Source organism: Taurulus bubalis, assembly GCF_910589615.1.
Source record: "Taurulus bubalis genome assembly, chromosome: 7".
Lineage (NCBI taxonomy): Eukaryota > Metazoa > Chordata > Actinopteri > Perciformes > Cottidae > Taurulus > Taurulus bubalis.
In genome coordinates this window covers 29,241,108-29,254,068 of record NC_136595.1, presented here as the reverse complement: position 1 = coordinate 29,254,068, position 12,961 = coordinate 29,241,108, and the positions used below count along the sequence as shown (strand labels likewise).

At 45.2% G+C, this 12,961-nt stretch overlaps 1 protein-coding gene across 1 annotated transcript in view; it reads left to right on the top strand.

Moving 5' to 3' along the window:
* The window catches only part of rtca (RNA 3'-terminal phosphate cyclase), an 8,434-nt gene extending 2,725 nt beyond the window's left edge, over positions 1-5,709 (top strand). The window contains exons 6-11 of the mRNA XM_079221207.1: positions 1,773-1,914; positions 3,537-3,658; positions 4,860-4,918; positions 5,082-5,176; positions 5,251-5,355; positions 5,472-5,709. Of these exons, the coding sequence (XP_079077333.1) occupies positions 1,773-1,914; positions 3,537-3,658; positions 4,860-4,918; positions 5,082-5,176; positions 5,251-5,355; positions 5,472-5,570 (622 nt within the window). The 3' untranslated portion in view covers positions 5,571-5,709. The remainder of the gene's footprint in view (positions 1-1,772; positions 1,915-3,536; positions 3,659-4,859; positions 4,919-5,081; positions 5,177-5,250; positions 5,356-5,471) is intronic.
* Positions 5,710-12,961: the final 7,252 nt, after the last annotated feature.

Sequence of the window (12,961 nt, the reverse complement as noted above, 5' to 3'; positions counted from 1 at the left end):
AGGGTACTACCCTTAAGGTGGAGGTGATGGTGTGTGTGTGTCTGTGTTTGTTTCAGAGGGTACTACCCTTAAGGTGGAGGTGATGGTGTGTGTGTGTGTTTCAGAGGGTACTACCCTAAAGGTGGAGGTGATGGTGTGTGTGTGTTTCAGAGGGTACTACCCTTAAGGTGGAGGTGATGGTGTGTGTGTGTGTTTCAGAGGGTACTACCCTAAAGGTGGAGGTGATGGTGTGTGTGTGTTTCAGAGGGTACTACCCTAAAGGTGGAGGTGATGGTGTGTGTGTGTTTCAGAGGGTACTACCCTAAAGGTGGAGGTGATGGTGTGTGTGTGTTTCAGAGGGTACTACCCTAAAGGTGGAGGTGATGGTGTGTGTGTGTTTCAGAGGGTACTACCCTAAAGGTGGAGGTGATGGTGTGTGTGTGTGTGTTTCAGAGGGTACTACCCTAAAGGTGGAGGTGATGGTGTGTGTGTGTGTGTGTTTCAGAGGGTACTACACTAAAGGTGGAGGTGATGGTGTGTGTGTGTTTGTGTGTGTGTGTTTCAGAGGGTACTACCCTAAAGGTGGAGGTGATGGTGTGTGTGTGTGTGTGTGTGTGTGTGTGTGTTTCAGAGGGTACTACACTAAAGGTGGAGGTGATGGTGTGTGTGTGTTTGTGTGTGTGTGTTTCAGAGGGTACTACCCTAAAGGTGGAGGTGAGGTGATGGTGTGTGTATGACACTGTGTGTGTGTGTGTGTGTTTCAGAGGGTACTACCCTAAAAGTGGAGGCGAGATGATGGTGTGTGTGTGTGTGTGTGTGTGTGTGTGTTTCAGAGGGTACTACACTAAAGGTGGAGGCGAGATGATGGTGTGTGTGTGTGACACTGTGTGTGTGTGTGTGTTTCAGAGGGTACTACCCTAAAGGTGGAGGTGATGGTGTGTGTGTGTGTGTGTGTGTGTGTGTGTGTGTGTGTGTGTGTGTGTTTCAGAGGGTACTACACTAAAGGTGAAGGTGAGGTGATGGTGTGTGTATGACACTGTGTGTGTGTGTGTGTGTGTGTGTTTCAGAGGGTACTACACTAAAGGTGAAGGTGAGGTGATGGTGTGTGTATGACACTGTGTGTGTGTGTGTGTGTGTTTCAGAGGGTACTACACTAAAGGTGGAGGTGATGGTGTGTGTATGACACTGTGTGTGTGTGTGTGTGTGTGTGTGTGTTTCAGAGGGTACTACCCTAAAGGTGGAGGTGAGGTGATGGTGTGTGTATGACACTGTGTGTGTGTGTGTGTGTGTGTGTGTGTGTGTGTGTGTTTCAGAGGGTACTACCCTAAAAGTGGAGGTGAGGTGATGGTGTGTGTATGACACTGTGTGTGTGTGTGTGTGTGTTTCAGAGGGTACTACCCTAAAAGTGGAGGCGAGATGATGGTGTGTGTGTGTGTGTGTGTGTTTCAGAGGGTACTACCCTAAAAGTGGAGGCGAGATGATGGTGTGTGTGTGTGACACTGTGTGTGTGTGTGTGTGTGTGTGTGTGTGTGTGTGTGTTTCAGAGGGTACTACCCTAAAAGTGGAGGCGAGATGATGGTGTGTGTGTGTGACACTGTGTGTGTGTGTGTGTGTGTGTGTGTGTGTGTTTCAGAGGGTACTACCCTAAAGGTGGAGGTGAGGTGATGGTGTGTGTATGACACTGTGTGTGTGTGTGTGTGTGTGTTTCAGAGGGTACTACCCTAAAAGTGGAGGCGAGATGATGGTGTGTGTGTGTGACACTGTGTGTGTGTGTGTGTGTGTGTGTGTTTCAGAGGGTACTACCCTAAAGGTGGAGGCGAGGTGATGGTGACGGTGAACCCGGTCAAAGAGCTGCAGCCCGTCGTCATGACGGAGAGAGGAAACATCACCAAGATCTACGGCCGGGCCTTTGTTGCTGGAGTCCTGCCCTACAAAGTAAAGGCCTGCCCTTCAAAATAAAGTACCGCTGTTTCACAGACAGGACATGATGTCATAGCCAGTGTTTACAAACAACCACATTTATTATATTTGTCCCTTAAGTCTGAGAAACAAAGTAAGAAGCTCTGATACTAAACTCTGTGTGACGTATCGATGCGTTTGTGGTGTTTCTGGTGTGTGTTGTGTCTCTGGTGTGTGTTGTGTCTCTGGTGTTTGTTGTGTCTCTGGTGTTTGTTGTGTCTCTGGTGTGTGTTGTGTCTCTGGTGTTTGTTGTGTCTCTGGTGTTTGTTGTGTCTCTGGTGTTTGTTGTGTCTCTGGTGTTTGTTGTGTCTCTGGTGTTTGTTGTGTCTCTGGTGTTTGTTGTGTCTCTGGTGTTTGTTGTGTCTCTGGTGTTTGTTGTGTGTGTTGTGTCTCTGGTGTTTGTTGTGTGTGTTGTGTCTCTGGTGTTGATTGTGTGTGTGTTGTGTCTCTGGTGTTGATTGTGTGTGTGTTGTGTCTCTGGTGTTTGTTGTGTGTGTGTGTGTTGTGTCTCTGGTGTTTGTTGTGTGTGTGTTGTGTCTCTGGTGTGTGTTGTGTCTCTGGTGTTTGTTGTGTGTGTGTTGTGTCTCTGGTGTGTGTTGTGTCTCTGGTGTTTGTTGTGTGTGTTGTGTCTCTGGTGTGTGTTGTGTCTCTGGTGTGTGTTGTGTGTGTTGTGTCTCTGGTGTGTGTTGTGTGTGTTGTGTCTCTGGTGTGTGTTGTGTCTCTGGTGTTTGTTGTGTGTGTGTTGTGTCTCTGGTGTCTCTGGTGTGTGTTGTGTCTCTGGTGTGTGTTGTGTCTCTGGTGTGTGTTGTGTCTCTGGTGTGTGTTGTGTGTGTGTTGTGTCTCTGGTGTGTGTTGTGTGTGTGTTGTGTCTCTGGTGTTTGTTGTGTGTGTGTTGTGTCTCTGGTGTTTGTTGTGTGTGTTGTGTCTCTGGTGTGTGTTGTGTCTCTGGTGTGTGTTGTGTCTCTGGTGTGTGTTGTGTGTGTGTTGTGTCTCTGGTGTTTGTTGTGTGTGTGTGTTGTGTCTCTGGTGTTTGTTGTGTGTGTGTGTTGTGTCTCTGGTGTTTGTTGTGTGTGTGTTGTGTCTCTGGTGTGTGTTGTGTCTCTGGTGTTTGTGTGTGTTGTGTCTCTGGTGTGTGTTGTGTGTGTTGTGTCTCTGGTGTGTGTTGTGTCTCTGGTGTTTGTTGTGTGTGTTGTGTCTCTGGTGTGTGTTGTGTCTCTGGTGTGTGTTGTGTCTCTGGTGTGTGTTGTGTCTCTGGTGTTTGTTGTGTCTCTGGTGTTTGTTGTGTCTCTGGTGTTTGTTGTGTCTCTGGTGTGTGTTGTGTCTCTGGTGTGTGTTGTGTCTCTGGTGTGTGTTGTGTCTCTGGTGTGTGTTGTGTCTCTGGTGTGTGTTGTGTCTCTGGTGTGTGTTGTGTCTCTGGTGTTTGTTGTGTGTGTTGTGTCTCTGGTGTGTGTTGTGTCTCTGGTGTTTGTTGTGTCTCTGGTGTGTGTTGTGTCTCTGGTGTGTGTTGTGTCTCTGGTGTGTGTTGTGTCTCTGGTGTGTGTTGTGTCTCTGGTGTGTGTTGTGTCTCTGGTGTGTGTTGTGTCGTCTCTGGGCTTCAGCTGGCTAAAGACATGTCGGCTGCTGCGGTTCGAACCATCAGGAAGGAAATCAAAGAGCTGTACATCAACATCCCGGCGCTGCAGGAGAAGGAGATGGCGTGCGGCAACGGCAACGGCATCATGTAAGCCCCGCCCACTTGCTGACATCACGGCTGAGCCTGAGGTTACGATAGTGTAACCCTAGTTCTATCAGGTGGAGCCCTCTACTGCAGAGGTCCTCAACCTTCAGTCTACTCTGTAACTTAAACCTTTAGTCCAGTCTACTCCTTAACTTAAACCTTTAGTCCAGTCTACTCCTTAACTTAAACCGTTAGTCCAGTCTACTCCTTAACTTAAACCTTTAGTCCAGTCTACTCCTTAACTTAAACCGTTAGTCCAGTCTACTCCTTAACTTAAACCTTTAGTTTAGTCTACTCCTTAACTTAAACCTTTAGTCCAGTCTACTCCTTAACTTAAACCGTTAGTCCAGTCTACTCCTTAACTTAAACCTTTAGTCCAGTCTACTCCATAACTTAAACCTTTAGTCCAGTCTACTCCTTAACTTAAACCTTTAGTCCAGTCTACTCCTTAACTTAAACCTTTAGTCCAGTCTACTCCTTAACTTAAACCTTTAGTCCAGTCTACTCCTTAACTTAAACCTTTAGTCCAGTCTACTCCTTAACTTAAACCTTTAGTCCAGTCTACTCCTTAACTTAAACCTTTAGTCCAGTCTACTCCTTAACTTAAACCTTTAGTCCAGTCTACTCCATAACTTAAACCTTTAGTCCAGTCTACTCCGTAACTTAAAACTTTATATCCAGTCTACTCTGTAACTTAAACCTTTAGTCCAGTCTACTCCATAACTTAAACCTTTAGTCCAGTCTACTCCGTAACTTAAAACTTTATATCCAGTCTACTCTGTAACTTAAACCTTTAGTCCAGTCTACTCCTTGACTTAAACCTTTAGTCCAGTCTACTCCTTAACTTAAACCTTTAGTCCAGTCTACTCCTTAACTTAAACCTTTAGTCCAGTCTACTCCTTAACTTAAACCTTTAGTCCAGTCTACTCCTTAACTTAAACCTTTAGTCCAGTCTACTCCTTAACTTAAACCTTTAGTCCAGTCTACTCCTTAACTTAAACCTTTAGTCCAGACTACTCCTTAACTTAAACCGTTAGTCCAGTCTACTCCTTAACTTAAACCGTTAGTCCAGTCTACTCCTTAACTTAAACCGTTAGTCCAGAGCCTGCATGTTTAAGCTCCTTTCTCTTTGAACTCGTTCATCCCAGGTGCAGTGAACGCGTCCCTAGGCGTCGCTCTCTGATTGGTCCTCTCTGTGTTTCAGAATAATCGCCGAGTCGTCGACAGGTTGTGTGTTTGCAGGTTCGGCTCTGGGGAAGAAAGGTGAGGTCACCTCGACATGAAGTCTGACCAATCAGAGCTCTGCTGCCACGCAGACACCTGTCTGTCAGTGGAACAGCCAATCAGAACCTTGTATCCTGACTGTGTGTGTGTGTGTGTGTGTGTGTGTGTGTGTGTGTGTGTGTGTGTGTGTGTGTGTTTTCAGGTGTGTATGTAGATAAAATTGGTATTGAAGCTGCTGAGATGTTGCTGAGGAACATCCGACACAACGGCTGTGTGGACGAGTTCCTGCAGGACCAGGTGAGACGCCGGCCCCCTGACCTGAGAGTACGGCGTCATAGAAGCGCTCTGACCTCTGACCTCTTCCTCCTCAGCTCATCATCTTCATGGCGTTGGCGAAGGGAACGTCTCGGATCCGAACCGGCGCTGTGACGCTGCACACGCAGACGGCCATTCACATCGCAGAGCAGCTGACTCAGGTCCGTTATACAGCAGATACACGTGTGTGTGTGTGTGTGTGTATACACATACATGCACACACACACAAAGTACTATTTTAATACAGCATTATTAATGTTTACTTTTCTGTTTGCAGGCAAAGTTCACAATAACAAAGTCAGATGACGAACTGAGCACCGACGACACCTACATCATCGAATGTGAAGGATCAGGAGCCGTTAACAAACACCTGTAGACACACACACACACACCTGTAGACGCACACTGAACACACACACCTGTAGTCACACTCTCCAGCTGCTCGTCCTCCGACCTTCAGCTTCTGTCTCAGGGTGTTTCATTAAAACTGTAATAAATAAACAACTGTTTCTGTTTTTACGGTGTGTGTGTGTGTGTGTGTGTGTGTGTGTGTGTGTGTGTGTGTGTGTGTGTGTGTGTGTGAGAGAGAATGTTTACTGCATTCAGCACTTTGTAAGGGAAGCTGCAGTATTTAAATGTGAGGGGGGACTATGAGTGGGCCGGTCCATCCTCAGGTGGGATGGCCATGGAGGAGGCTGTGGGCCCTGTTGTGTGTCTGGATGGATTTTTCCCATCAACCTCGACCAACTGTCTTCAATGGTTTCTACTTCTAAATCTTCTACCTGTCTCCTGGACCCTGTTCCAATGAAACTGTTTAAGGAAGTTTTACCTTTAGTTAGCGCCGCTGTACTAGATATTATCAATGGTCTTTACTAACGGGTCATGTACCACAGTCTTTTAAAGTAGCTGTAATTAAACCTCTTCTTAAGAAGCCACTCTGGATCCAGAGGTGTTGGCTAACTACAGACCTATCTCTAACCTTCCCTTCCTCTCTAAGATACTGGAGAAGGTAGTCGCAAACCAGTTGTGTGACTTTTTACATAACAATAGTTTATTTGAGGAGTTTCAGTCAGGATTTAGAAAGCATCATAGCACAGAGACACTAGTGACAATTACTAATGACCTTCTAGTTGCATCAGATAGGGGACTTGTCTCTGTACTGGTCTTGTTAGACCTTAGTGCTGATAAAGGACTTGTCTCTGTACTGGTCTTGTTAGACCTTAGTGCTGATAAAGGACTTGTCTCTGGTCTTGTTAGACCTTAGTGTTGATAAAGGACTTGTCTCTGGTCTTGTTAGACCTTAGTGTTGATAAAGGACTTGTCTCTGGTCTGGTCTTGTTAGACCTTAGTGTTGATAAAGGACTTGTCTCTGGTCTGGTCTTGTTAGACCTTAGTGCTGATAAAGGACTTGTCTCTGTTCTGGTCTTGTTAGACCTTAGTGCTGATAAAGGACTTGTCTCTGGTCTGGTCTTGTTAGACCTTAGTGCTGATAAAGGACTTGTCTCTGGTCTTGTTAGACCTTAGTGTTGATAAAGGACTTGTCTCTGGTCTGGTCTTGTTAGACCTTAGTGCTGATAAAGGACTTGTCTCTGTACAGGTCTTGTTAGACCTTAGTGCTGATAAAGGACTTGTCTCTGTTCTGGTCTTGTTAGACCTTAGTGCTGATAAAGGACTTGTCTCTGTTCTGGTCTTGTTAGACCTTAGTGCTGATAAAGGACTTGTCTCTGGTCTTGTTAGACCTTAGTGCTGATAAAGGACTTGTCTCTGGTCTTGTTAGACCTTAGTGTTGATAAAGGACTTGTCTCTGTACTGGTCTTGTTAGACCTTAGTGCTGATAAAGGACTTGTCTCTGTTCTGGTCTTGTTAGACCTTAGTGCTGATAAAGGACTTGTCTCTGTTCTGGTCTTGTTAGACCTTAGTGCTGATAAAGGACTTGTCTCTGGTCTTGTTAGACCTTAGTGCTGATAAAGGACTTGTCTCTGGTCTTGTTAGACCTTAGTGCTGATAAAGGACTTGTCTCTGGTCTTGTTAGACCTTAGTGCTGATAAAGGACTTGTCTCTGTACTGGTCTTGTTAGACCTTAGTGCTGATAAAGGACTTGTCTCTGGTCTTGTTAGACCTTAGTGTTGATAAAGGACTTGTCTCTGGTCTGGTCTTGTTAGACCTTAGTGCTGATAAAGGACTTGTCTCTGTACTGGTCTTGTTAGACCTTAGTGCTGATAAAGGACTTGTCTCTGTTCTGGTCTTGTTAGACCTTAGTGCTGATAAAGGACTTGTCTCTGGTCTGGTCTTGTTAGACCTTAGTGCTGATAAAGGACTTGTCTCTGGTCTTGTTAGACCTTAGTGTTGATAAAGGACTTGTCTCTGGTCTGGTCTTGTTAGACCTTAGTGCTGATAAAGGACTTGTCTCTGTACTGGTCTTGTTAGACCTTAGTGCTGATAAAGGACTTGTCTCTGTTCTGGTCTTGTTAGACCTTAGTGCTGATAAAGGACTTGTCTCTGTTCTGGTCTTGTTAGACCTTAGTGCTGATAAAGGACTTGTCTCTGGTCTTGTTAGACCTTAGTGCTGATAAAGGACTTGTCTCTGGTCTTGTTAGACCTTAGTGTTGATAAAGGACTTGTCTCTGGTCTTGTTAGACCTTAGTGCTGATAAAGGACTTGTCTCTGTACTGGTCTTGTTAGACCTTAGTGCTGATAAAGGACTTGTCTCTGGTCTTGTTAGACCTTAGTGTTGATAAAGGACTTGTCTCTGGTCTGGTCTTGTTAGACCTTAGTGCTGATAAAGGACTTGTCTCTGTACTGGTCTTGTTAGACCTTAGTGCTGATAAAGGACTTGTCTCTGTTCTGGTCTTGTTAGACCTTAGTGCTGATAAAGGACTTGTCTCTGGTCTGGTCTTGTTAGACCTTAGTGCTGATAAAGGACTTGTCTCTGGTCTTGTTAGACCTTAGTGTTGATAAAGGACTTGTCTCTGGTCTGGTCTTGTTAGACCTTAGTGCTGATAAAGGACTTGTCTCTGTACAGGTCTTGTTAGACCTTAGTGCTGATAAAGGACTTGTCTCTGTTCTGGTCTTGTTAGACCTTAGTGCTGATAAAGGACTTGTCTCTGTTCTGGTCTTGTTAGACCTTAGTGCTGATAAAGGACTTGTCTCTGGTCTTGTTAGACCTTAGTGCTGATAAAGGACTTGTCTCTGTACTGGTCTTGTTAGACCTTAGTGCTGATAAAGGACTTGTCTCTGTTCTGGTCTTGTTAGACCTTAGTGCTGATAAAGGACTTGTCTCTGTTCTGGTCTTGTTAGACCTTAGTGTTGATAAAGGACTTGTCTCTGTTCTGGTCTTGTTAGACCTTAGTGCTGATAAAGGACTTGTCTCTGTTCTGGTCTTGTTAGACCTTAGTGCTGATAAAGGACTTGTCTCTGGTCTTGTTAGACCTTAGTGCTGATAAAGGACTTGTCTCTGTACTGGTCTTGTTAGACCTTAGTGCTGATAAAGGACTTGTCTCTGGTCTTGTTAGACCTTAGTGCTGATAAAGGACTTGTCTCTGTACTGGTCTTGTTAGACCTTAGTGCTGATAAAGGACTTGTCTCTGTACTGGTCTTGTTAGACCTTAGTGCTGATAAAGGACTTGTCTCTGTTCTGGTCTTGTTAGACCTTAGTGCTGATAAAGGACTTGTCTCTGGTCTTGTTAGACCTTAGTGCTGATAAAGGACTTGTCTCTGTACTGGTCTTGTTAGACCTTAGTGCTGATAAAGGACTTGTCTCTGGTCTTGTTAGACCTTAGTGCTGATGAAGGACTTGTCTCTGGTCTTGTTAGACCTTAGTGCTGATAAAGGACTTGTCTCTGTACTGGTCTTGTTAGACCTTAGTGCTGATAAAGGACTTGTCTCTGTTCTGGTCTTGTTAGACCTTAGTGCTGATAAAGGACTTGTCTCTGTTCTGGTCTTGTTAGACCTTAGTGCTGATAAAGGACTTGTCTCTGTACTGGTCTTGTTAGACCTTAGTGCTGATAAAGGACTTGTCTCTGGTCTTGTTAGACTTTAGTGCTGATAAAGGACTTGTCTCTGTACAGGTCTTGTTAGACCTTAGTGCTGATAAAGGACTTGTCTCTGGTCTTGTTAGACCTTAGTGCTGATAAAGGACTTGTCTCTGGTCTTGTTAGACCTTAGTGCTGATAAAGGACTTGTCTCTGGTCTTGTTAGACCTTAGTGCTGATACAGGACTTGTCTCTGTTCTGGTCTTGTTAGACCTTAGTGCTGATAAAGGACTTGTCTCTGGTCTTGTTAGACCTTAGTGCTGATAAAGGACTTGTCTCTGTACAGGTCTTGTTAGACCTTAGTGCTGATAAAGGACTTGTCTCTGTACTGGTCTTGTTAGACCTTAGTGCTGATAAAGGACTTGTCTCTGTACTGGTCTTGTTAGACCTTAGTGCTGATAAAGGACTTGTCTCTGTACTGGTCTTGTTAGACCTTAGTGCTGATAAAGGACTTGTCTCTGGTCTTGTTAGACCTTAGTGCTGATAAAGGACTTGTCTCTGGTCTTGTTAGACCTTAGTGCTGATAAAGGACTTGTCTCTGTACTGGTCTTGTTAGACCTTAGTGCTGATAAAGGACTTGTCTCTGTACTGGTCTTGTTAGACCTTAGTGCTGATAAAGGACTTGTCTCTGGTCTTGTTAGACCTTAGTGCTGATAAAGGACTTGTCTCTGTACTGGTCTTGTTAGACCTTAGTGCTGATAAAGGACTTGTCTCTGTTCTGTTCTTGTTAGACCTTAGTGCTGATAAAGGACTTGTCTCTGTTCTGTTCTTGTTAGACCTTAGTGCAGCGTTTGACACTATTGACCATGACATCTTATTACAGAGACTAGACCAGTTGATTGGTTTTAAAGGTACAGCACTAAGCTGGTTTAAGTCGTATTTATCAGATCGATCTCAGTTTGTATTTGTAAACGATGAGGCCTCGGTTACCACTGCCGTTCGCCATGGAGTTCCACAAGGTTCTGTGCTTGGACCAATTTTATTCACCTTTATATATGCTTCCTTCAGGCAATATTATCAGAAAACACTCCATAAACTTTCACTGTTATGCCGATGATACTCAACTATATCTGTGGATCAAGCCAGATGAAACCCACCAGGTCGCCAAACTTCAAGCGTGTCTTAAAGACATCAAAACCTGGATGACCTGCAACTTCCTGCTGCTGAACTCGGACAACACTGAAGTTATTTTACTCGGACCAGAACACCTCAGAAATCAATTATCTGATGATATGGTTTCTCTGGATGGCATCGCTCTGGCATCCACCACCACCGTAAGGAATCTCAAAGTTATTTTTGACCAGGACCTGTCCTTTGGCTCCCACGTGAAACAGATCTCAAGGACCGCCTTTTTTCACCTACGGAACATCTCAAAGATCCGGCACATCCTGTCTCAACGCGATGCAGAAACATTGATCCACGCATTTGTTACTTCAAGACTGGATTACTGTAACTCCGTATTATCAGGCTGCTCCGGTAAATCCCTTGGATCTCTCCAACTGATCCAGAATGCTGCAGCTCGTGTACTAACGAGGACGCGGAAGAGAGATCACATTACTCCTGTACTAGCTGCTCTCCACTGGCTTCCTGTAAGATCTAGAATCATATTTAAAATCCTTCTCCTTACCTACAAAGCCTTTACTGGTTGATGCACCATCATATCTTAAGGACCTTATAGTGTCATATTACCCCACTAGAGAGCTCATAGTATCATATTACCCCACTAGAGAGTTTATAGTACCATATTACTCCACTAGAGATCTCATGGTACCATATTACTCCACCAGAGAGCTCATAGTACCATATTACCCCACTAGAGAGCTCATAGTACCATATTACCCCACTAGAGATCTCATGGTACCATATTACTCCACCAGAGAGCTCATAGTACCATATTACCCCACCACAGAGCTCATAGTACCATATTACCCCACTAGAGAGCTCATAGTACCATATTACCCCACTAGAGATCTCATGGTACCATATTACTCCACCAGAGAGCTCATAGTACCATATTACCCCACCACAGAGCTCATAGTACCATATTACCCCACTAGAGAGTTTATAGTACCATATTACTCCACTAGAGATCTCATGGTACCATATTACTCCACCAGAGACCTATAGTACCATATTACCCCACTAGAGAGTTTATAGTATCATATTACCCCACTAGAGAACTCATAGTACCTTTGACAAGAACACAAGGGGTGACTATTGGGGGGTGCAGCTGTAGCTCAGGGGGATGAGTGGTCGTCCCGCAACCACAAAGTAGCCGGCTCGATCCCCAGTCCCCCCACAGCTCACATGCTGAAGCGTACCTGAGCAAGACACCGAACATCCGGGCGCCCCACAGGGCCGCACACCGCCCCCCATCCAGGGATGGGTCAAATGCAGAGAATAATTTCCCCAAGGGGATTAAAAAAAGGATTCTTTCTTTCTATGAGGGGTGAACACGAGGAACAGCGCAAAACAGTGTTGCATTCTGGGTATAGTATTGGTATGGTATTTTTCATCTGTCCAGGTGTGTCTCGCTCTGAAGACAGGTGATCTGTTCTAGTCCCTGCTGGACCTGGTCTTCCTGTGGTCCCCTTCCTGTTTCCATGACGTCGCCCCGCGGTGTCGTGTTCACTCCCCTCCAGCTCACCTGCAGCAGGTCATGTACAGTACACAGGAGGTCCCGCTCAGACCTGGATGTGAGCTGAAACCTGATCCGGCTGTAAGCTCACACCTCAGTCCCCTCTGGAACCAGGACCAGGAGCAACCTGACCCGGGTCACCTGACACCCCCTGGGCTCAGCCCTGCGGAGTCCTCGCAGTCTGCTCGCCGCCCTGCAGCATGGCGGATGCCGGGGCCTGGAGGGACCAACCCGGACCAGGACCAGCACCAGGACCAGGTCCAGGACCAGGACCAGGTCCAGGACCAGGACCAGGACTAGGACTAGGACCAAGACCAGGACCAAACCGTGTGTGGATCTCTCTGATCGCAGGTGAGATTGTGACATCACAACCAGAGTCCAGAGCTCTGAAGCCTGGAGTCTTAAAGCCAGCCAATCAGGGGAGGTTATCTCCCGTCATGTGACTCCTCCTCCTGAGTCCGTCCTCTGGAGGTAAACTGACCTGAGAACAGATCTCAGGACTCACCTTCCTCACCTGAGCGAGCCGGAGGAAGACGAGGGAGAGGAGGAAGAGGAAATGTACAAAGGATTAAAACTGTGAACATGTCTTTTTCATTCCTGGACCAATAACTATCAGATTGATTATTAATGAATGAATTAATAATAATTACATTAATTATTATTATTATTTATTACCTTCAAGAGTCATTTCACTTAACTCACACATTACACAACAAACTCATTAATGTAATAAAACAGCCATTGGGGGCAACTGTAGCTCAGGGGGATGAGTGGTCGTCCCGAAACCGCAAGGCACCCGGCTAGATCCCCGGCTCGATCCCCAGTCCCCCCATAGGTCACATGTCGAAGTGTCCCTGAGCAAGACACCCAACCTCAAATGAAGAGAAGAATTTCCCCAAGAGGACTAATAAAGTGCATGTTTCTTTTTTTCTTTTCATAAACTGTAAAATAGTCCATCGTTAATGAATAAATAAAAAAATCCTCATTTTCATTTATTTAACATTTTAGTGCAAAGTATACAAAACTTTAGTTTATTGTTAGGTTCAATAAATAATTTGTCAAAATAAAGTTGCAGATTGTTACGATAATGCACCAATA